The sequence below is a fragment of the Melozone crissalis genome, unplaced genomic scaffold (genome assembly GCF_028551555.1).
Source record: "Melozone crissalis strain CALT ecotype California unplaced genomic scaffold, PUWL_Pcris_2 ptg000041l_1, whole genome shotgun sequence".
Classification (NCBI taxonomy): domain Eukaryota; kingdom Metazoa; phylum Chordata; class Aves; order Passeriformes; family Passerellidae; genus Melozone; species Melozone crissalis.
This window is the reverse complement of record NW_026535819.1, coordinates 3,504,448-3,532,237: the sequence shown is the minus strand read 5'-3', so window position 1 is coordinate 3,532,237 and position 27,790 is coordinate 3,504,448. Positions and strand designations below refer to the sequence as shown.

Genomic DNA, 27,790 nt, shown 5'->3' with positions numbered 1-27,790 from the left:
CAAAGTTTTTGTTTTTTTTTAAAAGGTGCAGTAATGCTGGTTGATTGAGAAAGGTCTGGTCAGATATTTTGTCAAAACAGGAATTAGTCCGAAAAAAGCAGTTTCAATAAAACTCTGTGTGTATGCATACATATGAAATCATACTGATTTCAGTGAAGTTTCCCCTGGAAAACAAAGTTAAACTTTGTTCATTCAAGAAAAATTCTACCATAAAAATTTTAATTTTTTTTTTCCTTTTTTTTTTTTCTTTTTTATTCTTAAGTTTAAAAATGTCCTTCAAACGTTGTGTGTTTGTTTCCATGTTATTTTGTGACATCTGGACTGACGTGTCATGCAATAAAACCCAGTTAAATAAATGCTCTGTTGCTTCAGTTCCCAACTCATTGAGGACTGCTGCTACTTACTCTGGACTGGAAACATCTTTTCTTTCCTGGAGAAACTCAGGATGTACAAGAGGCACCCCCATGGACATGGTGGGGGGATAAAGAGCACTACAAACAAGCTGGGAATGGAAAAGTGTGAGGACAGCATTTGGAAGGGAGGAGTCACCAAATTCTTCCCTCAGTCATGCCAAAATGGATTTCTCCTTGCTCCATTTGGTTGGGAACACCTCACTTTCCGTGCAAAGTTTCCCAAGAAGTGGAAGCCCAAGTTGCAGCTGGTGGATCAGGATGTGCAGCACATGGTTCCCATTCCGCGGTGGCCTTGGCAGATTTTCCAGGGATGCTCCTGCAGGATGCTGGGCCAGCCTCAGCCACGCCTTCTCCCATCACCTCACACCTGGTTCTCAACCCTCAGGCTCCAGCTTTTCCAAGGAATTCTGGTGGGGCAGCCTCCTGAGGGATGTCTGTGTGTCCCAGGGGTTGTTCCTGGTGAGATTCCAGAGCTGAAATTCCCAGGATTTTCTGTGTTGCCTCCAGTTTGTCCTCCCCACCACAGCTCAGGGTCAAGCAGGCAGGAAAAGGTCCCAGGAAGGGAAAATTGGGAGTTTGTTTATCCAAAAGCCATGGCAGTGAATTGGTTGCAATTATTCCTTAAAATATTCCTTGGTTTTGATCATTCAAGTTGCAGGCAACAGGAGAAACACAGGTGAAACCCAACCCCATTGAAAAGAAACCCAAGCTCTTAATTAGGTGAATATTACATTTCCTCATAGTAAATTCTTAAAATATATTACCAGGGATCTGGCTGGGGGAAGGTTTTGTAAGGGCAGAACTTAAAAAAAAATAAAATAAAATCAGAACTGAACTCCATTGTTAATGGAAAAGAAAAATCATGAAAATAAAAAGCAGAACTCCATTGTTAATGGAAAAGAAAAATCATGGATTTCAGTAAAAATCAGAACATTTTTCTTTCCATTGCTGTGAAAGGAAATCTGGGCTGGCCTTGAGGGGCCCTCCAGGACCACTCACCTGCAGGGAAAATAAAATCTGGAGTAATCTCCACCACTGGGAGAGCACAGAAGGTGAATTTTTGGGCTACCCCACAGGGGAGAGGCAGTTTTAGGGGCTGGTGCTGGAGATGGAAAGGCAGAATTTTCTGTTAAATTCTGTGTATTTTTTTTTCTTTACAATAAAAAGAATTTACAATAAAACTTCTGCCCCTCAGATTACAAATTGGATGTAATTATAGAATTGGCATTTCCCTAAAATTGGATTAGAAAAGGATAAAACCCCCATTGTTCTACCAAAACAAAAAAAAGAGGGGAGGAAAAAAGACCACTGAGAAAATAAAATTGTATTGATGTGTATGTCTCCAAAATCTGTACAAAACAGGAAAAAAGGGAGCTGGGGTGAGAAGAAGAGGAAAAAAATCTAAAAATTAACACACCAAACATGACAGAGCACCAGACACACGAGAGACTGGACTGTAGCACCTGTAGGTAGAAAGTCCAAGGTATATAAATAAAATTGTGGATTTTTATTTGCTTTGTTGTTTGTTTGTTTTAATCTGGTTCAAACCTCATTAAAAGTCTTCCTGTCTGCTGGTCTGCAAAACCTCAGCTTTGCTTTTGTTAGATTTTATGATATTTTAAACGACCAATAGTGTTTAATAAATAAAATCATGGTATATACATGAAATTAGGGACACTGAAACCAGGGTGTATTTGCAGCAGTGCGGATCAAAACATTAGGCTGGGCTGAAAAAAATTAGCAAGCTTTAAAAAAAAATTAGCAAGCTTTAAAAAAATAGCAAGCTTTAAAAAAATTAGCTTTTTTTTTTTTTTTTTTCTCCTCCCTCCCCTCTTTCTTCTTTTCATTGAGGTAAAACATTTCAGTGCCTGGAACTTGAACCCTGCCTGACACAGGAGGAGCATTCCCTTTTCTAGGAGCTCACTCCTATGAGGAGAAGGGAGAAAAGCAAAGCAAACTCAAAAGCAAAAAGCCCAAACACACACAAAATAATCCCTCTCCACTTCCCCTGCCAGCTCAGGCTCAGCTGGAGCTCAAGTGCTGCTTTATTTTAAGCCCAGCCTGAGGTGTTTGTCATGGAGAAAATGCCCAAGATGTGCCCAGCAATGGGCACATGACTCGTGCTGGGCACTGCAGGGATCACTCCAGGCTCCAGCTGACAACTCCCAGCCAAAAAAACCTCCTGACAATTCCATGGAAACTTTCATAGAGAGCGCCCCATTTCCTGGAAATGATCTGTTTAATGGTAAAAATAACATTCCCAAGAAACTTGAGTGTGTCCCTTGCTCCCTTCTTCCCAATGAATCCCCAGGAAAAGTGAAGCTTTTGAGTGGAAAACCAAGAAATGCAACCAATTTCTATTGCTTGTGTGCTTAAAAGTTAAATTCATGCTTCAAGACCTTCCTGAACAGGTGCCTATGCCTCTAGCAAGATTTAAAAAAAAAAGCATGTTAGCAATCCACAGTACATGAGAATTTTTTTGGATTTTTTTTTGTTGTTTTTATGTAAAAAAGATGATAGCATCTGACATTTTCATCACACTGTAGACTTGGAGATTAAGAATACTAGTGCTAATAACAAATACACCAACTAGTTCAAAAGCTAACATCTTTCAGATACAGTACCATTTTACAGAGATTTCTTTAAAAAAAGATGGTTTTTACCTTGTGTGAGCCAGGCAGGCTTATTAAAAGAGAATATTCTGGGGAGAGGGAAGGGCTGGGAGGGAAATGTACTACAAACCTTGCAGAATTTTCTATTTATCTCCTGCTAAGAGCTCAAAGTTCTTCCATTTTCGACCAATTTTCTCCAGATAAATGTAAATTTTAGAGACTTTATGCAAAGGGACCTATTTGTCATAAAGTCTAGTCACACACACACACTCAAAGATCTTTGACCTATTAAAAGAGAGCCCCCCCCCAAAAAAAAAAAGGAAAATACCTTTTGTAACACTGAGTTAAAAAATAAAATAAAAAACAAGTCAGAGAAAAGAGAGAGGGGATAAAACCTGACCACCGTGGCCCGAGAGCAGGGGTAAGGAGGGGAGGGGACGCTGCAGAGCAGGGGTGTCCGTTTGGGGGTGTGTCCGTGTGTCCCTGCTCATTCCGAGTCGCTGCTGTCCGAGCTGGAGCCGCTGGAGCTGCTGCTCCCGGACTCGGAGGAGGAGCTGCTGCTGAGCCGGGAGGGGCCTCCGGAGGGAGCGGAGCCGGATTTCTCTGCGGGGACAGGCAGGGATGGGTTACTCACAGGGAGGGGACAGGCAGGGATGGGGTTACTCACAGGGAGCTGGGGGACACCAGGGTTGTTCCCCTTCGTGCCCTGTTTGACCCACGGGGTGGCAGCGCTGCTGCCCAGTGTCACAGACATTTGATGGAAAATCCTTTCCTTAGGGCTTTTCCTCCTGAGGAGCTGAGAGGCCTCAGGAACAAAATGTAAACAATGGTTATCTGCTGCTGTGGAATGCAACAGGTGCATCTGGGATTGGTCCATAACGGCCAGTCACGGTCAGCTGGCTCGGACTCTCTGGGAGTCACAAGCTTTTGTTATCATTCCTTTCTATTCCTTGCTAGCCTTCTGATGAAAGCCTTTCTTCTATTCTTTTAATATAATTAGTTTTAATTTTATTTTTCTATAAAACTTCTATAGTTTTAATATAATTTACATAATAAAATAATAAATCAACCTTCTGAAACATGGATTCAGATACTCGTCCCTTCCCTCATCCTGGGACCCCTGTGAACACCACCACAGCCCTGGGCTGGCTGAACAATGCTGGTAATCCCCAGTTGTTCTCTTCATGCTGGATAAGAAGTTTTGCACCTTTAAGGCTGGTTCTGAGAGCAAAGGAGGAGACAAATGCAGTGTGGAGTTTGTTTTCAGACACTGCACTCACTCCTCCACATTCCTGCTGCTGGACTGCGCTGTCTGCAGACAGAGAGATGTCACAGACATTTTATGAAAAATCCTTTCCTAAGGATTTTTTCTCCTGAGAAGCTGAGAGGCCTCAGGAACAAAATGCAAACAATGGTTATCTGCTGCTGTGGAATGCAACAGGTGCATCTGTGATTGGTCTCATGTGGTTGTTTGTAATTAATGGCCAATCACAGTCAGCTGGCTCTGACTCTGAGAGTCACAAGCTTTTGTTATCATTCCTTTCTATTCTTAGCTAGCCTTCTGATGAAAGCCTTTCTTCTATCCTTTTAGTATAGTTTTAATATAATATATACATCATAAAATAATAAATCAGCCTTTATTTTAATATATTATATATCATAAATCAGCCTTCTGAAACATGGATTCAGATCCTCGTCCCTTCCCTCATCCTGGGACCCCTGTGAACACCACCACAGCCCTGGGCTGGCTAAATCATGCTGGTAATCCCCAGTTGTTCTCTTTATGCTGCTGGATAAGAAGTTTTGCACCTTTAAAGCTGGTTCTGAGAGCAAAGGAGGAGAGAAAAGCAGTGTGGAGTTTGTGAAAACAAACTCCTCTCACTCCTCCGCATTCCTGCTGCTGGACAGACAGATATCACAGGCATGTTTTATGAAAAATCCTTTCCTTAGGATTTTTTCTCCTGAGAAGCTGGGAGGCCTCAGGAACAAAATGTAAACAATGATTATCTGCTGCTGTGGAATGCAACAGGTGCATCTGGGATTGGTCTCATGTTGGATGTTTCTAATTAATGGCCAATCACAGTCAGCTGGCTCAGACTCTTGGTCAGACACACAATTTTATTATCATTCCATTCCTTTCCTAGCTAGCCTTCTGATTAAATCCTTCATTCTATTCTTTTAGTACAGTTTTAGTATAATATATATCATAAAATAATAAATCAAGCCTTCTGAAACATGGAGTCAGATCCTCATCTCTTCCCTCATCCTGGGACCCCTGCAAACACCACCACAGACAGACAGACAGCAAGACAAAGCTCTCCTTTGCTTTTAGTTAGTTTTTAGCTAGCTGAAGCAGAGAAGTTCCCTAAACTGGAGTTTTTATTTTTCTTTAGACCTGTTTAAACCTACTCTAAACTGAACACCCAAAAGAGCACCTACAGCTCACACCTGTAGCCCACCAAGCCAAGCCTGAGCCACAGCATTTCCAACACCAAAAAGATTGATAAGAGACTAAGTCCAGCTACAGCCCACAAAACAGACTTTCTGAATTTATAATCTTTTTTAAAACAGCAAAAAGTTTTATTGTTTAATAATATTTATTTTTTGTACTAGTAAATGCTTTGCTTATTAAATAAATAGTTTTTTTCCACTTTTCTCCAAATAAATATTCTCCTGAATCAGTTTAAAAAAAAGCTGATTTTTTAAAATTTGCTTTTTAGAAGAGCTCCTTCAAAAGTTTTCTCCCAAATTTACCTTAAACTGTGGAAGTTTGGGATGCACAGAGGAGCTCTGCTGTGGGGCAGTGTCACCTCTGAGCACAGAAATCCCCTGGTGAAAGCTTTATTTGCACCAGGGGAACCTTTTGGAGCATCCTGAGCAATGTGGGGGTTTGGGATTTTTTTAACCCCATGTGTTAGCAGCTCTGTGGTGTGGGCTGCACACCAGGTTAACACAGGGGAGATCCTCCTCCCTCTGAAGGAGGAATTGCCCCCCAGACCTGGCAGCCCCACACAGCAGCTCAGAGGGAACTCCCTGAGGGTTCCTGTCACAGGGACAAACCCAAGGCAGAGGTTTGGACCCTGTGACAAAGTCTGTTCACTTTTGAGGTGCTGTGTTCCCATAAAGCCAAAGCCATTACCTTTCTTTGCAGGCTTCTTGTTGTTGTTTAGCTGCCCACTGACGTCCTGTAACCGTTTTTCTAGTTCTTTCTTCTTTTCCTGAGCTAACTCTTCTTTTGACTTTGCTGCTTGCTTTTTGCCACTGGCAGCTGTGGGGGAGGAAGGCAGAGTTTCTGAAAGTGCAAGGGATGCAGGGGGAAAGAGTGGACATCACTATTTTACAGGGCATGTACACCTGTGTGCACACTCTGCAGTGACACTGCCAACATCCAGTGCTCACACAGCAACTACACATCCCAGAGAGAAGACAACACCTGAAGTTGCCTTGCTCATCAAATCACCACCATCCTGTTAACATGCAATTTTTTTTTTTTAAGAGAGATCTTCTGGAAAAGTATTTTAGAAGATAGAAATAGCCATGTAATAACCTTGTCATTACAGGTTACTTACCAGCCAGTTATATGGTCAATAATTACAGATTTGTAATTACAGAATTGTTACATGGGTTTTCTGCCCTGTAAAATAAAGTGTCCCATTAAAGGTTGTCAGGAGAAAAGCATCTGCCATTAAAACTTCCGATCCCCTCACGCAAGAATCTACTGTGGTTTATGTTGCTCTAAATAGAAAACAAAACAAACAAGGGCAAATTAAAAACCAACTGAGGCAAAGGCTGGCAGACAACAGGAATGTAACTGCATCAGGATGGAAAGGGTCAGAAGGACCAGCAACACTCACACTGGCAAGGAAAGGAAATATTCCTCCAAAGGAGGAGTAATTGAACACAGGTGTTGGCCAGGAATGGAAGCACAAGACAGGAGCCAGATATTTTGCCTGATCCAGCAAGGAAATACCTACATTTCTGTGAGCTGTTTAAAAAAAACAACAAAAAAAGAAAACTGGAAAGCACAGTCCTAAGAGGGAACACTCAGCACAGGAGTCCAGCCAGGCTCAGGCATGTCAGGCTCACAGAGTGGATATCTGAGGTTATCTGTGTTACTCTGTGCTCTGGTTCCAAAACTGAAGGATGCTTTCCTGTTCTGAAAAATCCTTTCCTGAGCTAGGCCAACACTGAAGGATTCAGGGGGAAAAAAAAATTAAGGAAAAAGAAAGGTCAAAGTCTGTGCTTTGCATAGGCTTTCCTGAAAATCCTGAGGAAGTAATGGAGATGCTCCGCAAGAGCAAGGAGTAGCTTTTGAGTCATAATCTTAAAAGCAAAACTCCCTTAACCAAGAGGGCCAGGAGCAGTTCAGGTAAGTGATCCTGCTGCTGTCCAGCTGGAGCTAAACTCTCCAGGGGCCGCAGGAATTCCCTTTGTGGACAAATTAAAGTCTGTCCCACACTGAACCACACCCTCAGCAGCAGATTGACATTCACCCTCTGGACTGACAGAGGGTGAGGCCAATGTGGTGATCAGGACACACAGCAAGAGCAGTTTTGGGGTGAATACACAACTCAGACACACCCAGAATCCACAGGTAACCAGGTAACCTTGTGCAAATCATTTATTGCCTTGGTGGTTTGGATCCCAGCCACGTTTTTTGTTTCCCTCCTAATTAGATGCTAAACTATTCAGGATAAGAAACTGATCCTTCCAGATGTATGCATGTAACACCTGACACAATGAGACTGAAACCTTTACAGGGCCTTCCAGAGCCTGGGTAAGTAATAAAGGCATCCCACAGGTCTTGCAGAGGAACACATTGGCTCTCCAGGTCTCTGCAGCAGGACACCATGGGAAGAAAGAACAGAGAAAAACAGGAAGTTTCTGTACATTTCCTTGGGAGAAAAGAATCTCTAAAAATTCCTGCCACCACATTCCCACCAGGTGGATAAGAGAATCTCAATACACGTGCCCTGACTCCAGAGCTGAGCCCAAGAGCTGCTGGGGGGAACACATGCCCCGGGAGGTTGACTTACAAAATGGTTTCCTTTGTTTTTTCTGTAAACAAGATTTCACGTATCTCTCCAGTTCTCGTAACGTTGTGGGCTTCAAGGTTTCAAAATCTATTTCAATCTCGTCGGGATTGGAGTCTCTGAGGGAGGGTTCTCTGGACTGGATGATGTGAACCACCCTGCCCAGCTTCTCCCCGGGCAGGCGGTTGATGTCCAGGCTGAGCTGTCGCTTCTCGTCGTAGGTCATGGGCAGCCCTTCCTCTTCCTCATCCGAGTCGTAGGTTGCAGATGCCTGTTTGCCTCCTTTCTTGGGCTGCCTGGGGAGGTTGTCAAGCATGAAAACATTCATGGGGACACAGCAATGAATTCTTTTTTTTTTTTGCCCCTGACTCCCTCGTAACAAACATCCCCGTGCTCTTGGCTTTGAAGCTCTCGTCAGATGGCTGGAACAGCAGCACAAGTGCTGAAAAAGTTCAGCAGCCTGAGATCAGCTGTTGTGTTCCTATTATATTTTAGCCCTGTGAAGTGTGACAATGAGCCCAAGTAGCAGCAGGGGAGCAGCCATGAAATGGCAAGTTCTTGGAGGCTGCACAAAAGGCAACCCCCCCCAAAACCTTATCTGAGAGCAATCAGGCAGGGATTCAAAGAGCTGGACAGTGAAAACACAGTGGTTCCACTGCCAGCTCCAAGTTAAAGACTCCCTGGAGTTGTCTGGGAATGGGAACAGTATTCAGCAGCAAATTAACAACTACTGAGCTTCCCCAGGAATTAGGGGCAGAGCTGGAAGGTCTTGGCTCTCCCCTCAAGGCTCTCACCTGTTAGCTGTGGTTGTGCTGTTCGCTTTCTTAGCTGGGGCTTTCTTCTGTTGGGCTTGTTTTGGTGGTTGAGCCACCTTGGGTTTCTTCTCCTCCTCAGCTTTGACTTTGTGCTTTTCTTTTTCCTTCTCTTTATCTTTCTTTTTCTTCTCTTTCTCCTTCTTCTCTTTTTTTTTCTTTGGTTTGTTCACTGGCGCTTGGGACAGTGCAGCCAGCTGCTCATGGACGGCTTTCAGCTGGGGGGAGACAGGGGAAAAACCATCAAGGCAAGGTAACTGCTGCCTCCACAAAGCCTTCCCTCTACATCCCAAGGTGTAAGTATAACCTAAAGCCAAAAATCAAGCAGCTCATACTCTGGGATCCCAGAAGGAAGGAGAGCATCAGCAGTGAGAAAAACCATCTTGAAGAAAATCACCGTTACATCCAACATGCACTGACTGCACAGCTGAATGCTTTTCCCCTTAGGCTGGGGATGTTTCCCTGCATGCCAGCCTAGGTGGGATTCTTCAGGACACAATTCCTGGTGCTGTGTTCTGTTTAATGCACAGACACACAGCTGGGATGGTGCAGTACCTGCTCCTGGAGCTCGGCCAGCCGAGTTGCTCGCTCCTCCTCGGAGTCGGAGCTGTCGGAGTCTGAGGAGCTCTCCTCGCTGCTGTGGCTGCTCTCTGTGCTTTTGCTCACCACTGGGGCTGTTGGGGGAGGTGGAGGGGGGGCCTCTGCAGGCTCATCGGGCATTTTTGCAAACCTCATCTCAAAGACATCCTGCAAAAAGGAGGAAAATTGGTGACCAAAGGAGCCTCGGCCACAGACCGCTCACTCTGGTCTCAAATATATCAGGGGCAGGTGTACTACAAGTAAATAATAATATACAAAATATGGCTGCCCATCTGAAAAGCCCAAGAAAATCCTCCAATTACTTTAAATGTAATATTTTAGGAGCTGAACATGGCATTGAGCCCATGCTATGTGAAGAGCACAACAATCCTGCAGAGAGCACAAGACTCTTTCCAAGGGCTGGAGGAATCTCCCTTGTTGGTACCAAGAGCAGATCCACACCTGGATCTCACCTTGTAGCTGAACTAAAAACACTCTGGAAGATGCATTTGGCAACACCTTTACCTGGAGCTTCCTGGCCATGGCCACCACCTCGTGGTCTGGAGGATTGTACTTGTAACAATTAGAGAACATTAACCGAATATCTGCTGCGAAACCTTGTGCATCCTGGTATTCCCGACTGTCCATCTTTTTCTGCAAACAAACAAGCCAAAGGGGAAAGAAAAAAGAAAAGCCATAAGCAAAAGGAATTTGTAGCAACTGCATGGAGGACACAAGAACCTCAGAAGAGCCTCAAAAATCCCATCTAAGAGAATGGAAGTTGGATTTGGGTTATTTGTTCCTAAATAACATTCAGAGTTTCTGCTTTATAAAACAAGCAAACACCAGGCAACTAAAGAAGTTGATATCTCATAGCAGTTTAAACACTAAGATTCTAAACTGGCCTTGTTTTCTAAGTAGTAGAAAATAGGTCTGGGTCCACATTCTACCAGAAAACATTTAGAAATTACTAGAAAAATAGTTAAGAAAAATGGATCAGGAACTAAGAGAAACAAGGATCATGGATGGAAAGGGCAAGAGTCAGCAAGCAAGTTACAATTACAGGAGTACCTAAGTGTGTATTTCTACATATGCTTGGATATATTTGCCTTGTAAACCTGAAAGGGCAGAAAAGATCATGAAAATCTTACTCCGATTTCCTGCTAGCAGAGGGCAGGAGGTTTGCTCTGCAGTTCCTACAGCAAAATAGGCATTTACAGTTCAACTACAACTCCCACGCTTCATTTAAAATCCAACTGATAGAAATGGATACAGGCTTCACCCTTTATGAACCTACTCATAATGTAATTTCCTAGAGTAGTGAGGATAAATGTCAAATATTTGTACCTTGTTCCTTTCTCTTATTTTTCAGCTCTCACTTCCAGCCATTTCTCTTGCTGTTTGGGACTCAATGGCTTGGGTTTAGAGAGCAGTTTATAGCATTTCTAGCACTTAATTGATTTGATGCATATATTACTACTATGTATAAAACCTTAGCTCCAATTACTCCTGCTGAAAGGAACCAGAAGCTAACACTAGGTTTCATTTGCATTTAAAAGACCTGGGTTTAAAGAAATTCTCTATTTGCCAAGTGCTTACAGGCTTCCCTTTTGTATGTCTTGGGCACCTGTGTGCCCAGAGAAGGGAAGGGGTGACTGACAGACAGGCTGGGGACATGATGGGGACAGACATCCCCCATCCCAACAGCAAGCAGGGGTGCTCAGGGTCTGTCACCCACCCCAGCTCAAGCAAAACTCCCATTTTTCACACTACTACAGAAATTTCACAGCTGTGATAGACCTTCTAAATGTCTTAAAACACTGCAATGACTCCTGGAGCTGTTTTTGTTGTGAGAAGGGCACAATTTCACCTCCAGGAGTTCAGCTTCTGAGGGACCTGGTGCAGGGTGGTGACATCCCTGCAGCCTTGCTCCCTGCTGTGCTGCAGCCAGACATCTGTCAAACTTTTGTCAGGAGACCTCATTTTCCTGGTGAATAAACCAGGAGACAGCCTGGAAGGCACAGCACAAAAAAAAAGCAGAAAGGGAAATAGGTTTGTGGTGCTTCTGTCTGAAAGGCCCTCAGACCAATTCCAAAGCAAAACATATGTTCAAACCAAAGAGCCCATTTATTTTAAAATACATCTTACTGCATGAAAGGCCTTTTTATATTTGTTTGGCATACTCAGGGCCTGATTATTGCCTATGAAATACATTCCAGTGTCTGAGGCTTTGCTTTTCATCCAAACTCAACAGTTTTCTAGCCCTACAGTTTTTAATCTGTGGATTTTTTTGTTTTGTTTTCTTATAAAGAATAATTAGCTTAACAAAAGAAAGAAAAGCACTTTGAATAGGTAGGTTGGAATATCTTGTTATAAATACACTTGGAGATATCCAGCTGCTTACAAATAAAAGAAAGTGGTTATATGTACAACTGGAAATCGGGAGTCAGGCAGGGCAGCTCACCCATCCTCTGTCCCACAGACAATCTCATTTTTCCCCTCAATCAATTGTTTTAATCATCTTTACTGTTCATAAATTTGTTTCCTTATGTCTGATGTGTCCCTTGGTCTAAGTTTTGTCCTGCCCACAGAGGACACAAAGAATGTCTCCTCACTTTTATGACCCTGAACTCAACTGCTCTGAAACTGCAGGAAAAATAAGGGGTGAGCAGAGTTACATCCCAGGAGGAAGGGCTTTATTCCTAAAGTAGAATTTCCTGAAACTGCAGGAAAAATAAGGGGTGAGCAGTTACATGCCAGGAGGAAGGGCTTTATTCCTAAAGTAGAATTTCCTTGTGGAAATCCTGCAGAGCAAGGCTTGCTGCTTGTTCACCACTGAGTAAAGCAAAGGCAGAGACATCCATGGCACTGCTGGGACCTGGCAGCCAGAGGATGGAGCACAAGAGGCGCTCCAGGTCCCCCAGCCCCACAGAGGGGGACAGGGATGTTCTGCAATGGTCCCTGCCTGCCTGGGGACAGGGCAGCAGCTCCAGCCTCAGTGCATCCCCCTCCTCACAGGGAATTACAGCCGCTGCCTCTCTCTCCTCACACTTCCACCCTTCCCTACTCCAAGCAGTTCTGCCCTTTCCTTCTCTGATAAAGAGAATTGAGGTGGAGATGAGCTCACAGATCCTGTCCCTGCAGCTGTGCCCATTCCAGCACAAAATTCCAGCACATCCCTCTGTCCCTGGCACAGTGACAAGAGCCAACCTGCCTCCTCCACCACACACAGAGCAAACAACCTCCAAACCCTCCTGGAGACATCTCTGCCAGGGAAAAAAATGCTCCTGGACATGAAGGATATTCTCTGGGGAAAATCAAACCTAACAGCCACACAAATAAGAGACAAGATGTGTTACAGCTGCAGCAATGCTTGTGTTTTACTTTCTCACATAATTCCTCCCAGGTTAGTTTGGAGGCCCTTAGATGTGCTGGTTTATCACAGCCATTGTCACTTGGGCAGAATTAAATCTAAAAACCTTTCAGAGCCACAGAGACAGTGCCTGACACTGGAAAATGACAGTGCCTGCAAATGGCAGGTTTCTGTTCCACACAGTGAACAGATTATGAGCTGCATCTCTGAGAAGTCACACCATGATCTGCAGGCCAAGAGCAATGACAATAAAACACTCCATAAAAAACCAATACCAGACAGCACTTCAAACAACTTAATTAAGAAAAATACTACCATGTGGAATGAGAAACCCAGAGTCTTTAGGTGTAAAAGACTCCACTGGGTTTGCCATCAGCCTGTCTCCAATTTTCTACCCCACACTAGTCAGGTGCAGAGGGAGGATATCACCTGCACTTGCCAGAGAGGGGCAGAGGTGTGCAATTTTAAAAGAATCAAGTCAGGACCTTAAAGAGACTTAAGCATGAAGAAATCACCAACCCAAGAAATCACAACTTTGCACCTAGATTTTTCAGAACACAGCACAATAATCTCTTGCAATAAGAAACCACCTAAGCACATATGGAAATATTTGAGAGGGTCAGGATTTCACTCTGTCCATCTCTAATCTTCCTGCAGTCACCTGGGGCTTCAACTAGCAGGCTGCAGGTATGTCTGGAGACCCAGAGGACCCCTGGGATGGATGCATGGCACATCAGAGTGTGACATGCTGCTCCTGGGTACCATGACAGGAATTACAACCACAGCTTCCCTTCTGTCACCTGGGCATTCAGACAATCCCAGGCTGTCGCAGTGGAAGTAAAACCCTTCTGGCAATGCCAGTGAAAGCCAGCAACAACATCTTCACCTCCTGCCACCATGGAAGTCTCCCCTCCATCAACACAGAATGCAGTGCCTGGCTCACAAGAATATGGGAACTACAAAGACATGGCTTTGCTTCGTGGAGGGATTCAGCAAACCTCCAAACTTACTGGGAAAAACAAGAATATTGGAGCATGAACCACAAAACCTGCACACATCTCCCTCAGTACCATCACATCCCAGCTGGAATTGCTCAGTGTAAGCCTATCTGCCACCACCAAGTAGGTAGGCAGCAGCTTCTGGAAATGGGATACCATCAATTGAATCCTATGAAATAAAGCACCTCCTCTTCTCCGAGTGCAACACAATCCTAAGAACATCAGTTAAATACCTGGGCTATCCACAAAGAGAGGATGCCATTGTACTTTGTGTACATCATTTGCTTTGCAGGGCAGAAAAAAAAAAAGCTGTCCCAGGTTAGGGCAAAAAAGGGAGAGGGGAAGGAAACAAAACATAAAAATATCCAGCTGGTATCCAAACAGGTTCAGTTTCCACCCTTTCCCCTTCCCCCTCCCACACAGGAGCCAGTCCTCTGCAAGCAGAGGGACCCCCTGCCAGAAGAGGTGGTAAAAGAGGACGTACTTTCACAGTACTGAGATCCATGGGGTGTTTGATTATATCGTGATAGTCATGTAATTCCAAAGCCTCTGCATCCACGGGCTTGTAAAAGGGCCATGCATAGGCTGCATGCTTCTTGGAGAGCATCTCCTTGAGGATGCTGTCACAGTACTTGAGGTGCTCAGAGAGTTTGCCCTTCTTCCCTGCGTGCTGAGGGACCTCTCCATCCTCCAGGTCCTTCTTTGGTGGTTTGATGGGGCGGCCGCCGCTCTCCCTGCGCGCGATGATTTTGGCCTGTTTGGGGTCCGACAGCGGCGTGGGGGACTCGCTCCTGCTGGCAGTGATGGCAGATGTGGTGGGCGTGGTGGTGTCTGCTTTCCTCTTCACTCCCTTTTTCTGAAATGGCACAGGGACAGGCTCCATGAGGACATGGCCTGCAGAAACCTCAGCACAGCTCATCTATAGGAATGCGTCACTCTGGTGACGGAGTGACAAAAGTATCCTCTGTCCCCTTAAAAAGGAAATAGGCCCACAAGTTTCTCTCCTCAATTAGGTGAAAAGGCATCTCATAGGACTTGGGGGACTTCACCTCAAACTTAAGGATAGCTAATAGGCAGGACTTTTTGCCTTCTGTCCAAAGCAATTTACTACAAAAAGAAGATAACAAAGAAATAAATTGCTTTTGTGGGGTGTTTACCAGGGGCAAGGATCTCTTGCACCTGGCTCAGTTTTATTCTGTAAAGAGTTTTGTGGGGTGTTTACCAGGGGCAAGGATGTCTTGCACCTAGCTCACTTTTTCTCTGTAAAGAGTTTTGTTATTTTGGCTTTTATTAAAACTTTTTGTTTCCAACACTATCACAGAAGCCATCCTGCTGATTTTATGCCTTCTAAGGTAGCTGAGCTATCTTGGGTGTGAAATAGATCTCTAAGAGATTATGAGACCTGGCTCAAGGAGACCCATATTTCACTCATCCTTAGTTTTGCCTGTCCTCTGACAGAAAAAAAAAAACAGTTATTTCACTGGGATAAATGGGATTTGTGACTAAAGGCTCCAACACTGCATGTCACCTGAGCCACAGTAACCAACCATTTGCATGGCTCCAAGCCAAGCCCAGCCATGCTGTAAAATGTGTTATTTCCCTGAGAGGGAACCAGGACTCTTACCTGGTGTTTGCCAAGGGAAAGGAGGGCACCCAGTCAATTACTGCAGCTCAGCTGATGCACAGGACTGAGCAAGTGTCAGTAACTTAAGCACATGTCTGAGTCCCCAGTGGCAGGATCAGGCTCTAAGTTCTGAACCAAAGCATATTAATCACCAAAGACCCATGAATCCTCACTCCCCTGTATTTAGTGGGTGTGCTAAGGTAGATTTTGCCTTAAGCAAATAAACCCTCTCACATAAATTCAAGCTGGGACTGTCCATTCGGCTCTCTCGTGCTCCTATCAAGGATTTATTTCTCTGGAGAGGAAGATAGGGAGGAAGAAGTTCCTTGGAGAAATCTAAGGGAAATCTTAAGTAAATCCCAAGCAGAATTAATTTTGCAGTGTGTACTTGGCAAACTCACTTCTGGGTTCATCCTTGAGTTTTAAAATGAAATTGATTCTCAGAAGCAAGTTATTTGGACAGAAACTGAAATGTAAGACAGGAGGAGAGACTAGCTGCAAGATCTGCCAATTTCTCTAGGAATTCCCAAACTATTGGGTTAAAAACCAAAAGAATTCTGTGCCTCTGCTGGTCCAAGCAACCTCACAACCAAAACTGCTGCAGTTAATCCCACAGTTTAGATAAAAAGATCCCCAGCTTTCTCTCAGCTATGCTTTCATCATTTTTAAAGCAATTCACAGCTTGCTAAGAGAATTTCAATTATTTAGGTAATGTCTTCATTTACCCATAAATTAACATAATAAATAGCAAAACACCAGTGACAACTCCCAAAAGATTACTCAGTAAGGAAGACAGAACTAATGCACCCAAAAGCTGCAGGCAACATCAGTCTCCTCCAACTGGAGTGACAGGCTTGTCTTGAACTGGCTGAAAGCAGAGAGGAACATTCCTAATGCTGGAGCCTGCAAACCTTAAAGGAGCAGCCCCAGTGAAATCAGGAGCTCAGGCACAGAGGGAAGAGATGCTTTGGGCTGCAAATGTGAAAGGAGCAGCCCCAGTAAAATCAGGTGCTCAGTTACAAAGGGAAGAAATGCTTGGGGCTCTGCAAATCTTAAAGGAACAGCCCCAGTAAAATCAGGAGCTCGGTTACAGAGGGAAAAGGTGCTTTGAGATACAAACCTTAAAATAACAGCCCCAGTAAAATCAGGAGCTCAGTCAGAGTGGGAAGAGATGCTCTGACATACAAGCCTTAAAGGAACAGCCCCAGTAAAATCAGGAGCTCAACCAGAGAGGGAAGAAATGCTTTGGGATACAAACCTTAAATGAACAGCCCCAGTCAAATCAGGAGCTCAGTCAAAGTGGGAAGAGATGCTTTGAGATACAAACCTTAAATGAACAGCCCCAGTAAAATCAGCTCAGTCACAGAGGGAAGAGATGCTTTAGGCAGCAAACCTTAAATGAAGAACCCCAGTAAAATCAGGAGCTCAGTCACAGAGGGAAGAGATGCTTTGAGCTATCTTGTGTAAAATGGGGAGAATTCCAAGAGCCCTGGAGCAGCAGCACAGGGGAAGGCTGTGAAAGGAGGGGCTGGAACTGGACTGGAGCAGGCACAGGTGCCACCACCTCGCCTGGACCGTGTGAAAAGTGGCAGAACCGTTCTCACCCCTCTCCACCCCAACACCCAGCGATGAACGCAGGACAGCAGGGACCCAGCAGCGAGGGCTGGCAGTGCATTTACCTTGACGACCGGGGGCGTGGGAGGCACCACGGGCATGATCGGAGCGGCGGGCGGGGGCGGGGCGGCGGCGGCAGGGGCGGCGACAGGCGGGACATTGGCGGTGATGGTTGGCACGGGGGTGGCAGCGATGACGGGCGTCTGAGACACGGCTGGAGGGACGCTCTGGAACGGCGCCGGCGGGGACACGGAAGACACGGCCACGGCTTGCTGCGCTCCTGTCAGAGCAGAGGGGAAAGGCGCCCGTGGGTACAGATGGGAGGGTACTGGAGCAAACTGGACTTGGCAGAGGGATCCCGGGGAGAGCACAGAGGACACGGTGGGATTTGCTCGGTGCTGTTACACCGGTCAGCCACACACAAAATAATTGCAGCTTTTCACACTGAGTGTTGCTCTGGGATAGCTTTCACCCCTTGGATGCTCCCAGAGCTGCACTGAGCTCAGGAGAACAGCAGGAGATGGAACAGCGGGAGGTGTTCACACCCTGCAAATGGCAACAACCACTGCCCTGAGCCACCTGAGCAACCAGGAGTACAAAGCACTTTGCCAAAAATGCACAATCCCACAGGGTGAGATTCTTGGGGCTATGCAGGACAGGAGCTGGGCTCAGTGATTCCTGTGGGTACCTTCCAACTCTGTATTTTATGATTCTCAGTAGAGCTTAAGCATCCTGACATCCCTGATGCTGCACCTGCACTGCTAAAACCCTGCCTAGTGGTTTAACATAAAGGGGGACAAACCTACTACCCAATAATCAAAGCAGCAATCCTCCTTCTATGTTTCAACATCCTTTGATAAAAAGATACATCATCATTAATTTCTCTGAGCTTGGATAGATTTATAGCTCCATTTAGCACCTGAAATGTGGGAAAACAGAGGAACAATTGACTTTCCCAGAGCAACAATTAGACCTTGTTTAGAGGGGAAAAAAATTACTCTCATCATTTAACTCAGCCCACACAAGGTCCTTTATGAACTGTTTTACCACGCTTGGACATTTTAGTTCTAAATCCATTTAAAATCAATTCTAAATAAGCTGATCTAAACTTAATTTCCACTGATATGCAATGGTGTACATAGCCTTTTGCAATGGCTTAATAAATCCTTTAATTTTATGATGCTGCAATCATGTGTGCAAAAGGAAAATATACAGAGTTCAGGGAATTAGCAGAATTTGAATCCAAGTCTCTGCTGTGCCAGAATTCTGCCAGGACCCAGGGGGAGCTGTGTAAACCCAAATCTGTAAAGACTTTCCATGCCATGCTCTGGCACTGACAGCACACTGGCATTTATGAACATCTTGGGTTGTTTTTTTGCATAGAGAAGCAACAGCAATGCCTTCCCTCCCTGAAGTGCTGCCTGGATGGGCAAATCACAGATGGCAAGATTGGTGTGACAAATGCAGGGTGGCCTTGAGACACACGAGCCCTGAATCCCTGAGTGAGCATCCCCAGACATCTCCCACCTTCCTCCCCACTGGTTTAACTGTGAGACCACGCTCTCCCTTCCCAGCCTCTCCACCATCTGCAGAGTCCAGCAGCTCAGGAGGTGTCCCAGGCCTTGGGAACGGCTCCCAACATCCCCTGTCCCTGCATGGATCCCTACCTGTGCTCTGTGTGCCCGCTGAGGGCTTGCGACCTTTGCCTTTGGGAACTGGGGGTAGCAACTCCACCTCCTCCTGAGGCATCTGGGCAACCTTCTGCAGAAATATCTTCTCCAGGGCTTGGGCCATGAGGACAATGTCATCTGTGGGCTGCACAAAGAAGAATATGAGCCTTTGTTGTATCATTCACATATCTGTGAAGAGCAGGCTTAGAAAACACTGAGGCCCTTCAAATAAATTATGGTATTCAAACGCTGACAATAAACAGATTAGCTCTTCTCCCTCCTCCTGCCACTCTCCTGCTCTTCTATGCTGCTCTAGCATGCAATAATTACAGCCCCTAAGTGTGCTGCATCCAGAGAATGAGCAGGAGTTCAGAAGGAGCCTGACAAACCAGTATCCAGTGCAGCAGTGTGGAAGCAGCAAACTGGAACAGATGAGCTGTCCTTCCCTGCTTGCCAGCAGGTCCAAGGGAAGAGGCTAAACACACACTCTGTGGCTCAAACTAATTAATTTGTTTGTTTCAGCTGTTCTCCAGTCTGGGTCTATGATGACAAATGACTGGAGAAAACAGAACACAAAGAATTTTAACAACCTAACAAAACTGCAAACGAGCCAAACCCAAAATAATAATAATAAAGCAATTTAAATGTGTGTAAGTATGAACATATTTATGAAGACAGTCAAAGAAGAGTTATGATTCTTGAACTCCTTTCTGCTGCTAACAGATACTATTTAGTGCCAGTCTAACACACAGCATTAAAGCACCTCAAAACACTTGCAGAGCACCGCATTAAGTGCAGCTCATCCCAGAAAACTCCTAACTGACAATAAAAGGAATAAAAACTTGCTGCATAACCCCAAAACAGAAATCTACCTATAATTAAAAGGCATATTTGCCATTGTAACTAGTCTGGGGGAAGAAAGAGGCAGCACAAAGACAGCTTTGTGCATTTCAAGTAACATGGTTGCAATTAGTGGCATTTCAAATCGTTGCAAGGAGGGCCCAGAGCCGGCCCTGCTTAAAACCTGCACAGTAACAGGGGTAGGTGGGTGTTTCCTAAAAGCTTTTCTGGGTTTTTTTACCTTGTTATAAATGTAACAGTTTGTAAACATGGTGTTGAAATCCTGCATACATTCACTGGCACTCCAGTAATAGTTGTGTTCCAGGCGCTTCTTGATCGTCCCCATGTCCATGGGGTTTTTTATTATTTTGTGATAATCCTGTTAGAAAACCAGGGAAGATGTGAACAAAACTGAATCAGAAGTCCCCCTAACCCCTGCTTTCTCCTCATCCCCCCTCCTAAAAAACACCCCACTAAATTTTGTGGAAATTGTAAATGTAAATATATTTCCATTTATTTTCTAATTTGTATCTTTTTAGTCTTAGCATTATAATGAACCTGTCTCCAAAACACACAACCTCCAGTCTGGGAATCAGCATTTCTGCCTCCCTTTTTAAAAGGCTGCCTCTGGCACTCACAGAAGTTTACCAGGCCTGGCTAAAAAAACTATGCTCAAAGTTTCAGTCTCTAATTTTAAGAGCATTTTGGCCTTTAAAAGATTTCCACCTGTTAACCCAGTTTCTCCATGGGCTGGTCTGGAGCACCTGCAGAGGCTGTGATTAGGGGATGCTGCAGGGCTGTGCAGTGTCATTTTCTTGTTCTGGATTAGAGTCTTGCTGCACATGAAGCCACTGGCTGAGCCCAACACCAACCCAGGCACTGATATTTCCCCTCTTAGGGATCCCAGGCACTGATATTTCCCCTCTAAGCAATCCCAACACTGATATTTCCCCTCTAAGCAATCCCAACACTGACATTTCCCCTCTAAGCAACCCCAGCACTGATATTTCCCCTCTAAGCAACCCCAGCACTGATATTTTTCCTCTAAGCAATCCCAAAACTGACCTGACCACCACAAAGCTTTCTATGCTGAGAAGACGACAGAAACATACCGGCAAATTGAGTTTAATTGCATCAACAGGCTGGTAGAAAGGCCAAGCAAACTGATGCTTCCACAAGGTCTTCACCACAACATTTTGCATATATTGCAGCTGGTTGGTTTTCCTGCCAGGTTTGTTGGGATTTGTCACCTCTGGAGGCGGGGGATTGACGGGGCCCTGAGGAGCCTGGATGGCTGAGGCGACTGCCGACATCTTCCTGCTCGGGCTCTCACTCGCTGTCACTGCGGCAGCAACGGGGAGATTTTCTTTCTTCCTTTATGCTCCCTGCATGGGACTGACATCCCATTTCCAGGGTGCAACCATACAACCTAGAGCAAACTACAGAGAGAAAGAGGGAAGGGTGTAAATAGAGGTTTTTGAAGCAGGCAGGTTGTGACATTTCTTCTGTGGACAGTATTTAAAGTCAGGCTCTTTCCCCTCTTTACCCCACTGGCTTTGTTGCTGTGGCACAGTTTAGGTTGGAGACGGGAACAGTTCAAGACCCAGGAGACACTGGAATTCTCAAATTCAAAGCCTGCAGACACAGCAAGCTCCATGGGACTAGTTCTTGCTTTAGCTGGCTCAGAGAGCATCTTCATGTCAAGAAAACACTGAGGGCAACATAAGAATCCACTCAGGGAGCACAGTTAGGATGCAATGCAGACTCCATGAATGCACTGATGCAAGGTGCTAAATCCACAGCTTCCAGCTCCATGTCAGCTGAAGTGCATTGTCCCTAGACCCACGCTGCCTGGCCCCCAGTCAGCTCACAGGGCTCTGCTGTGCTGCAAGGGGCAGTCTGAAATCCCACAATGAACAGCAGACAGCAGCTGCCAGAGGATCTCAGTCCAGGGAAATGAGAGAAGGGGCAGAGGGAGATGCTGTGAACTGCTGAGAGTGAGAGGTGTCACCAAAACCAACCCAATTTGAAGTGATCTGCACTTTGAATCTCATAAATGTCTTATTATGCCTCTTCCTGCATGCACCTGACTGGTTTTGATCCCAGTTTTATATTAAAGTTTAGAGATCAAGGCTCAGATAATAACTGGTGTTACACTGATATCCCATGACCTGGCTCAGACAGTGCTGTCATGTTCTCTCTCAAAGACACATTTGAAATAGAGGAGAATACATAAATTGCATTATTGTATTCTGGTTTTCCCTCTGCAAACTGCAGAGGTAAAAATAGCCCAGTATCATTGAGCCTTGTGTAGCATATGGTAAACAGCTTTGCTATGTCATCTTCCATAAACATTGGATATTTCAGCTCACATCAGGACTGCAGCTACTCTTCTCATGGCAAACAGACCACAATCACTTTCCAGAGGCAAATTATTTCAAATATGTTTAGAAATCCATACCAATATACTTGTTGGTTGAACAGAAAAGCATGAGCAGGGACAGAAGGAATGAAAAAGCAGGGAGACATCCTAGGAAAAACCCAAAAACCTCTGCATTAATACAGCCCTAATCATCTCTACTGAATATCTGGGCTAAATATAGAACATCAACTTACCCTGTGAGCTGCTGATTAGATGAAGGCAAAAAGTAAACACATACCTAACTTGGGGAAATTTTACCAAAATAGCTGTGTACAAACAAACAGATCTGCAGCAGAGAGGGAGGGAACTGCTACAAACCTAAACCAAACCCCTGTGTGAATACAGCCAAATCCAGTTCTGATGCTGCCACCATTTGTTCAACACCCACTACATTCCAAGGATGGAGAAAAATGCCAGCAGGACTCTCTTGTATAGCTCCAAAATCAGGATTTTGGCCCCTGATTTTGATATCTCAGGAGCCCAGTTTAGCTCCAAAAGGATTGGTTTTTCATGTGCTCATGCTGCTGGTGACAGGCAGGGTGATCACCAAGCAGCCAAAAGGGGTGCTGGCATCCCCTGGACATGGAATTTCATAACTAAAATGTTACTTGGGATTTCAGATTTGGGGAAGGATTTTCTCCCAGTGTTCCATCAAGTCAAAGCAGCAGCAGAAATATTGCAAAATTCAATCTTCAGATCGAGGGGGGTAAATAGGCAAAGAATTAAAAACAACAAAAAAAGATAATTACGAAGTTTCACTCAGTCTCTTCCTGGGGAGCTTCCTGCATGGATTCAGGTTTCTGAGCAACATCCATCATCCCAGAGAATGCAAGGCTGCCTGCAGGTCCCTGGTGACCACCACTGAAACATTTTGTTTGCTGTCTTCTTGATTAACAAACTGAATCCAGTGCAAGGATTGAGGGGAAATAAAACACCCACAGAGAGCAATTCCTACTGCTAGAGAGCATTTGGGTCACAAGTTTCAAACTATGAAGTCTAACTTAAGTCTTCCCTTTAAATAACCTGAGGCTAAATATGAGTCTCTTTTCATTTCAATTTCCTCATGTCCTACCTCTCAAACTCCAATTTGATAAGGATTTTTAATTAATTTGTATTAAATCCCAGAACTGTAATTCAACAAACCACAGATCCATAGCTCCTACCTCTCTCAGACTTTTTCTCCCTGACCTTAGCCAAGGCTTCCAATATCTTCACTCCACAGCTCCTCACCTGTGCCATGGAGATAGTGGCAGCTCCTTACAGTCCCCACCCAGCAGAGAAAACTCCCTGGCACAGGCACTGCCTCCCCACAGGGCCATTTTGATCCTCAAGCTTAAACAAGGCTTGTACAGTCCACATAAAAGCATGGAACAGTCATCAGTGACACAGCTCAGAAAGGATTTTAATTAAGGACATTACCAAAACAAGGAGGGGCAGAACCATGACAGCCAACTTGGTCAGTTCCCTGCTCCAACACACTGGGTTTTACACCCAAAAGTGGCTCCAAACCTCCCAGCAGCACTGGCACAGAACTGCTGGATCCTGCACAAGACAGAAATAGCTACCTGGACTATCTGGCAGCACTGGAAGTACTGTCCTGCCATAAATAAAGCTTTAATGTGCCTCACTGTACCTTCAACCCTTGGTCCAGCAGCTTCTTCACCATTTGCTGGGAAGCTGCTTTGATATAGAACACTTTGTCATTTTTAAAACTAAGAATTTGCTTCTACAGCCATTCCTTTACCTTTAAAAACTCAAAATGGTATCATTTTTATGAATGTAAAAAGCAGGACTATGAGGAATCTGGAAGATGAGGGTAAAAATGCTTTGGAAATGTCCAAAAGGCAATGGCTTTGAATTAAAGATAAATTAATGCCTGAAAAATCTAGCCCATGTGAAACATCATTTATTAAGAGAGGGAAGTGAGAGCATTGACCATCTGACATCCCAAATTACCACACAAATCACCCAAGAGGACACTTTAGTAGAGCCACAGACAAAAATTAAGCAAGCTTCTACAAACTGTCCCATAATTACAGGTAGAATTGAGCTACACAGCTCTTGTCTAAGCACTCCAGCACCCTCTGAAACTGCACTGGTATCAAAAAATATTTCAACTATTAGGGACAGGGACTCAGGACATCACTGTACAAGCCTGGAGTGCAGACTGCCAAATCCAGACACCATGTGCACCTTCCAGTGAGGGGCTAAGGTGAGATTTCTTTTAACCCTGGAGTAATATCTTAAATTTTAATTTTTAAATCACTACTTATCCTGCTCCTCAGGCCTCTAATGTTCAAGTAGCAGGAGCTATTCTTGATTTCTCTGTCTGCAAAAGTGGTTTTGATATTGCAAGTTCAGAATACACCCTAAAGTGCTGTCATCCACAAGGAGTGAACACTGCTTTTCCTTCTTATTCAATCTGAGATAGTAATTAAAAACAAAACCCAAAACCTCAAAGAAATGAGGTTTTAAGTCCTGGAGTTTAAGCTTAGTGTGGCAAACCAGGCATCAAAAAACCCAGCTAGGTAGGATGGATTTTTTCTTTTAAAAAAAAACCTTTCTTCCATTGAATCCCTCACACAGGGTCAGTCAGCAGAGAGACAGCAGGCATGGAGAAAACATATCAATAACTCCCTGCACTAGCAGAGAACATTTTCCTGTCTGCAGAGGTGGGGACTCTTTCAAAAGCAGCTCTGAAGGCCGTGAAGAGTGCAGGGTGCCAGCTCTCCTGCTGCTCCAGCCAAGGCTCTGCCACTTCCTTGGCAGTGCCCAGCATTTAACGGATGCTTTGCTTCCTGATGGGTTTTGTTTTGATTGCAAACTTACAGCAAGCTTTATGGCAGTGGGATAAATAAGTATGATTCGTGCTAATAAAAATTAAAACAGTAATCAATATTGATACAGTAATTAATATTTAAAAATAATACAAGAGTTAAAGGTTGTAATACCAAAAAAAAAAGAGAGAAGAGAAGCTCCACACCCCCCCCTTCCAAGCAGATATTCTCAAAGACCACAAAAAAGAAGCTAAAGATACAGTTGCTAAAAATGACCAAAAACCTAATTAAGTCCCAGAAAATACTAATTATAAAAAATTTATTACCTTAATATGTAAATGCAGTAATACATTAGTCTTAACTTACATTATATTAGCTTAGTGCACATGTGTAAGCCAAAAGTAAATTAAAAAACAAAAAAAAAGAGAAATCTTCACCCAAAACAACTCCCAAAGACTTGTGCGACCACCAAACCAAGTAGTAACACATGCGTAATAAAAGTAATAATAAAAACAAAAATAAAAATACAACAAACCAAAAATGAGAAAAAATTACATTAACACATAGCATATAAAAAATAATTTTCACTTAACAAACTTGTACGTAAAGTAACAAAAATCCCAAAACTCTGCCCTCTGTACCCCACAGTATCTTTTGCTCATGCGCTATTATTAAAACCTAATTAACCCTTATTTATATCTTTTCTAAACTATTCTATTAAAATTACTACTACCTTAAATATTATTTAATTTCTTTTTAATAAAATAATTAAACAAACATAACAGCAGCCTGGCAATCCCACAACTCCTTGGTTTTCCCCTCTCCTTGGTATAGTATTTCTGCGTGGTTACTTGGACATTGATCAAAATCTGGCAGAATTCCAGCTCGGCAAAGAAACAGCCACATAAATCTTCCCATCAGGGAAAATTATCGAGTTTGAGAGATGTTCCTTGACCTCGTTGTTATCTGCACATTTTTATTTACATTACAGTAGCACACAGAGGCTGGGCAGAGAGCAAGGTCCCTTAGCAGCTCACACTCTGCACACACACAAAGACCCCGCTCATTCCTCACAGGGCTGCTGCTCACAACTCACACTTTACACCACGGTGAGGTGACTCGCCCAGAGCCCCCTAGTCAGCAGCCAGACCCAAAATTTGCCAGCAGGGCAATCAGAGCAGTGTCCTCCAAGCTGCTCCAAGCATTGCTCCTTGCAGCCTCCAAAGCAGAGTCTCAGTCTCTTTTTTCCCAACAACTGGAAGTTGGCTCAGATTAGCCACCATGTGAGAGAAGCAGCCCAGCCTTGGTCATCTTGCCCTGACTTTCTCTCCAGGACAAGTTTAGCACTTCTGAACCTCAATACAAAGTCAGGTGAGGTTATTAACGAGGGTTGTACCCATTTCATTCTATGGCTGTAGAAATTAAGGGTTACATCAATCTCCTCAAAAGGAAACAAAACTTAGGGATGTCTCCTTTTCCTCCTCCTTTTCCTTCCCTTCCCAGCCCCACACAGGAACTGAACTTCAGGCAGCTTTCAGTACCTACTAACATGTCAGCAGGGATGGTGTCTTCAAACACAAGGGATGTGCAATTTGAGAGCAAGACTTGAGGACAGACGAGCTGCTTTATCAGCCAACCCTGCCCTGGCAGACAGACACACTACACACAACATGCCACCCCCTCAAGACACTGGGATTTACACTTTGCTTCCCTGCAGGAGTGGGAATTTGGCTTGCAGTGCTCCTATGGCACACTGCAGCACTCTGAAAGTCCACTCAGCCATCCTTGCTGTCTCCCAAATCATTAATTCCACACATCACAGATTTGCTTTTCATGCATATTATTTTGAGCACTGCCTTAATAACATCCTGAGACTGGGAGATGCAACTGTGTCCTGAGCTCACCTCTGCAAGAGGGAGGGGAAAAGATCACAGCAGATTAAGTCAGTTCCTTGGCTTTTGACTTGGTTGGTTTAATGCTCATTAGATTATGCAGATGGCTTTCCTACCCTTGCTCTCTCCTTGGCTATTATAAGAGCAGGTGTTTCCTCAGTAAGGAGCCTAACCAGTAGGCAGAAATCAGCCAGGAGTAACTGGGAATTTCAGGGGTCTTTAGTTTTGATGCCTACTCAGTGCTCCATGCAAATCACACTGCTGTAAGATCTCTGATGAAATGCCTTCAAACCCAGGGGTAGCCAAAAGCCACTCTAATAAAAGCATTGGAGACTTACAAACACTGTTGGGCACCTCAAATAAAGTGATGGACTTTCTGAAAATTTGAAGCCAGAGTATTTCTCTCCCCCAAGTCACTAATGCCACAGGAAGCATCTTCTGATCAAGTGTGAGCAGGAATTTAGCTGCAGGTCACACACAAATCAAATGGGGCTCAATTGATTTCTAAAGGCTGCAGTTTCCAATGCAGGGAGTGATGCTTAACACTAAACCAAGTCCATTTTCATAGCTTTGAATTTGGCTTTGAGAACAGTTTTAAGTGACCAATGTCAGTAATGAATTAGGCATAGTTGACCCTCCTTTGCACTGAGGAGGACAGAATGACCTCTGGACATCTCTTCCTGCCCTGCTTTTTGTGGAAAACACAGAGACAAATTTCAACTCAGACTATGTTGGTTTTGTGCAAGCTCCTGAGTTACAGGGGTTTGTTAAAAAGGCTGCAGGAGGAAGGCAAAGTGAGTGGTTACACAGCTCACTCTGTGTTGGATTCCTGACTGAAGGAGCTCAGCCAGCCTTGAGACCTCACTGCAGTAAGGTCTGGACTCAGATAAGCTGAACTGCATTTGTAAAAAATCAGCCAGGAGGTATTTCAGCAAATTAACTGGGTGGCCTATCATGGAAAAGTTAACTTAATGCTCAGCTGTAATAAATGAGATCTATGAACAGGTTCCAGAGTACTTGGAGTAGCTGGTGGCTCGCACATCCCAATCAGCAGGATGGGAATGGGGAGGTGCTTAACAGGAAAATGCTGGTGGTTGTGCCTCTCACAAGATACACAAATTACACCTTTAT

The 27,790-nt window shown here is 44.4% G+C and overlaps 1 protein-coding gene across 1 annotated transcript in view; it reads right to left on the bottom strand.

Annotated features, from left to right (window-relative positions):
- Positions 1-760: 760 nt before the first annotated feature.
- Positions 761-27,790, bottom strand: part of BRD3 (bromodomain containing 3) — a 36,700-nt gene continuing 9,670 nt past the window's right edge. Inside the window, exons 2-12 of the mRNA XM_054284161.1 lie at positions 20,681-21,007; positions 19,810-19,947; positions 18,726-18,873; positions 17,124-17,338; positions 14,305-14,676; positions 9,975-10,103; positions 9,426-9,617; positions 8,853-9,088; positions 8,062-8,354; positions 6,165-6,293; positions 761-3,628 (exon numbers count right to left, since the gene is read on the bottom strand). Coding sequence (XP_054140136.1) covers positions 3,513-3,628; positions 6,165-6,293; positions 8,062-8,354; positions 8,853-9,088; positions 9,426-9,617; positions 9,975-10,103; positions 14,305-14,676; positions 17,124-17,338; positions 18,726-18,873; positions 19,810-19,947; positions 20,681-20,881 — 2,169 coding nt within the window. The 5' untranslated portion in view covers positions 20,882-21,007 and the 3' untranslated portion in view covers positions 761-3,512. The remainder of the gene's footprint in view (positions 3,629-6,164; positions 6,294-8,061; positions 8,355-8,852; positions 9,089-9,425; positions 9,618-9,974; positions 10,104-14,304; positions 14,677-17,123; positions 17,339-18,725; positions 18,874-19,809; positions 19,948-20,680; positions 21,008-27,790) is intronic.